The sequence below is a fragment of the Procambarus clarkii genome, chromosome 62 (genome assembly GCF_040958095.1).
Source record: "Procambarus clarkii isolate CNS0578487 chromosome 62, FALCON_Pclarkii_2.0, whole genome shotgun sequence".
In the NCBI taxonomy this organism is placed as follows: Eukaryota; Metazoa; Arthropoda; class Malacostraca; order Decapoda; family Cambaridae; genus Procambarus; species Procambarus clarkii.
In genome coordinates, this window is record NC_091211.1 from 33,038,676 (window position 1) to 33,042,378 (window position 3,703).

Below are 3,703 nucleotides of genomic sequence, written 5' to 3' on the forward strand. Positions count from 1 at the left end.
CGCACGCCAAGGCCCCCGAGTCTGACAGGAAGGGAGGCCTGTTTCCACTGTAAGTCGCTGAGGGAAAGATTGAGGGCTTTTTCTAGTGTTGATTTCAGCAAGCTGTCGTACTCTTCTAATTTAATATTGTTGAAAGATGGCGAACATCTTAGAAAGTAGGTCAGCCTGGGGAGGGACAAGCATCTGGTGATGAGGTAAAGTGCATCATGAGCATCGATATCTTCAATCCTCTCGTTCATTCTCTTCAGGTCAGTGATCTTCTTACCAAGGACTTCGTTGATTGCATTCCTTCCAAGAGGAGCACCTAGGAGTGTGCTGTCCTCAGGGTTGGTTATGTGAATATCAGGAAAAACGACCTTTATTTGCTCTATTATGTGCTGGTTGGTGGAGGTTATTTCGCACCTGGAAGAGTTCAGGGTGAGGCCTAGACTTGCTCCTTGCTCCTGAATTATTCTTATGTCGTCCAAGAGTGAGGCTGGGGAGCCGGCTAGAGTAACATCGTCCAAAAACCAAATGTTGAGCTCACTGGACAGGTTATCGGTGACTTCCTTGATGACTGGGCAGAAAAGAAAAGGAGCAAGGGGGGTCACCCTGTTGAATACCTTCTTGTGACTCAATTTCATGTTCCCCAAAAAGCAGAGCTAGATTCTTGCTGTAGCATGAGTTTACAAACGGGTAGAGGGAAGGAAAAAGGCGATGAACCGCACTGAGTACTGCATCCCTTCTAACCAGATTGAAAGCATTTTTGAATTCCAGCTTTATCAGGATTTTTTCATCCGTAATGTTGGCAATGTAGGCTCTAGCTGCATGGGCCGCTGCCTCACACCCTTGGGGAATACCAAACCCAAGCATTTGTTTGATGTGGTTAGATCTTAGTCCTGTGAACCTACCTGCTGATCCTGGTGGGAAGGATAAAGCTGCTTTATGCACCATGGATTCGAGCACACACTGGGGTTCTGCTCTGGTGACACCGACTAGGGGGACACTGTCGTCACGAGGAGCTCTGGGTGGGTGTTTTTCCCTCAGGGCTTGTGCTGTATGGGCATCCCTGGTGGCAACTGTGTCTTCACTGGTGATGACTGATCGCCCCTATTGTGTTGCCTTCTTCTATTTTCTTGCTGACTGTTGCTCTGATTTTGGATGCCTCGGTTCTGCTGTTGATACCTTTCCTGCCGTGGGTGTTTTTGGCACGGGTGGGGAGGGGTGCCTGGTTGTCCTCTCTAGGAAAACTATTTATAGCCATAATGACCGACGAAGCTAGTGATTTGTCTCTCCTTGCAGGGACAGCTAGGCATATGTTACCAAACAGGAGAAGATTGGAAAGATATGAGGTGAGGTACAGTGTCTTTAATGTGTCACTGCACCCCAGGTGTTGTGACCCATCCCAGCAGGCTGGACACTGCACCCCGGGTGTTGTGACCCACCCCAGCAGGCTGGACACTACACCCCGGGTGTTGTGACCCACCCCAGCAGGCCGGACACTGCACCCCGGGTGTTGTGACCCACCCCAGCAGGCTGGACACTGCACCCCGGGTGTTGTGACCCATCCCAGCAGGCCGGACACTGCACCCCGGGTGTTGTGACCCACCCCAGCAGGCTGGACACTACACCCCGGGTGTTGTGACCCACCCCAGCAGGCTGGACACTACACCCCGGGTGTTGCGACCCACCCCAGCAGGCTGGACACTGCACCCCGGGTGTTGTGACCCACCCCAGCAGGCTGGACACTACACCCCGGGTGTTGTGACCCACCCCAGCAGGCCGGACACTGCACCCCGGGTGTTGTGACCCACCCCAGCAGGCTGGACACTGCACCCCGGGTGTTGTGACCCACCCCAGCAGGCTGGACACAGCACCCCGGGTGTTGTGACCCACCCCAGCAGGCCGGACACTGCACCCCGGGTGTTGTGACCCATCCCAGCAGGCTGGACACTACACCCCGGGTGTTGTGACCCACCCCAGCAGGCCGGACACTGCACCCCGGGTGTTGTGACCCATCCCAGCAGGCTGGACACTACACCCCGGGTGTTGTGACCCACCCCAGCAGGCTGGACACTGCACCCCGGGTGTTGTGACCCATCCCAGCAGGCTGGACACTACACCCCGGGTGTTGTGACCCACCCCAGCAGGCTGGACACTGCACCCCGGGTGTTGTGACCCACCCCAGCAGGCTGGACACTGCACCCCGGGTGTTGTGACCCACCCCAGCAGGCTGGACACTGCACCCCGGGTGTTGTGACCCATCCCAGCAGGCTGGACACTACACCCCGGGTGTTGTGACCCACCCCAGCAGGCTGGACACTGCACCCCAGGTGTTGTGACCCACCCCAGCAGGCTGGACACTGCACCCCGGGTGTTGTGACCCACCCCAGCAGGCTGGACACTGCACCCCGGGTGTTGTGACCCATCCCAGCAGGCTGGACACTGCACCCCGGGTGTTGTGACCCACCCCAGCAGGCTGGACACTGCACCCCGGGTGTTGTGACCCATCCCAGCAGGCTGGACACTACACCCCGGGTGTTGTGACCCACCCCAGCAGGCTGGACACTGCACCCCGGGTGTTGTGACCCATCCCAGCAGGCTGGACACTACACCCCGGGTGTTGTGACCCACCCCAGCAGGCTGGACACTGCACCCCGGGTGTTGTGACCCACCCCAGCAGGCTGGACACTGCACCCCGGGTGTTGTGACCCACCCCAGCAGGCTGGACACTGCACCCCGGGTGTTGTGACCCATCCCAGCAGGCTGGACACTACACCCCGGGTGTTGTGACCCACCCCAGCAGGCTGGACACTACACCCCGGGTGTTGTGACCCACCCCAGCAGGCTGGACACTGCACCCCGGGTGTTGTGACCCACCCCAGCAGGCTGGACACTGCACCCCGGGTGTTGTGACCCACCCCAGCAGGCTGGACACTGCACCCCGGGTGTTGTGACCCACCCCAGCAGGCTGGACACTGCACCCCGGGTGTTGTGACCCACCCCAGCAGGCTGGACACTACACCCCGGGTGTCGTGGGTTACAATAACAGAGTTAGAGCCATTGTGGGGGCGGGAGCTGGGGGGCGTCCACCCCCCTGCCCCTACACCCATGTAATTATACCGCAGTTACAGCTACTCGGACCACATTCATTACCTCCGCTAAGTTCATAGACACATGTGCGGTAGTGGTTAATTAAAAAGTAAATAATTAACATGTCTACCGTTGATATCAAAGGTCGCACCTGGGCCGGGTGAGGTGATATGCTCAGTACCGGGCGCGGTGATGCCAGCGGCGTTATTACGCTCGTTACCGGGCAGCTGCTGCCCAGGATGGGTGCTGGTGCCAGGGAATATGTTATATTATTGTTCCCTCCAGCATGGTGGTGTGTGTGTGTGTGTGTGTGTGTGTGTGTGTGTGTGTGTGTGTGTGTGTGTGTGTGTGTGTGTGTGTGTGTGTGTGTGTGTGTGTGTGTGTGTGTGTGGGTGTGTGTGTGTGTGTGTGTGTGTGTGTGTGTGTGGTGTGTGTGTGTGTGTGTGTGTGTGTGTGTGGGTGTGTGTGTGTGTGTGTGTGTGTGTGTGTGTGTGTGTGTGTGTGTGTGTGTGTGTGTGTGTGTGTGTGTGTGTGTGTGTGTGTGTGTGTGTGTGTGTGTGTGTGTGGTGTGTGTGTGGGTGTGTGTGGTGTGTGTGTGTGTGTGTGTGTGTGTGTGTGTGTGTGGTGTGTG

The 3,703-nt window shown here is 57.3% G+C and overlaps 1 protein-coding gene across 1 annotated transcript in view; it reads left to right on the top strand.

Annotated features, from left to right (window-relative positions):
• Positions 1 to 206: 206 nt before the first annotated feature.
• Positions 207 to 3,703, top strand: part of LOC138354415 (glutamine-rich protein 2-like) — a 23,123-nt gene continuing 19,626 nt past the window's right edge. Inside the window, exon 1 of the mRNA XM_069308607.1 lies at positions 207 to 248. Within this exon, the coding sequence (XP_069164708.1) occupies positions 207 to 248 (42 nt within the window). The remainder of the gene's footprint in view (positions 249 to 3,703) is intronic.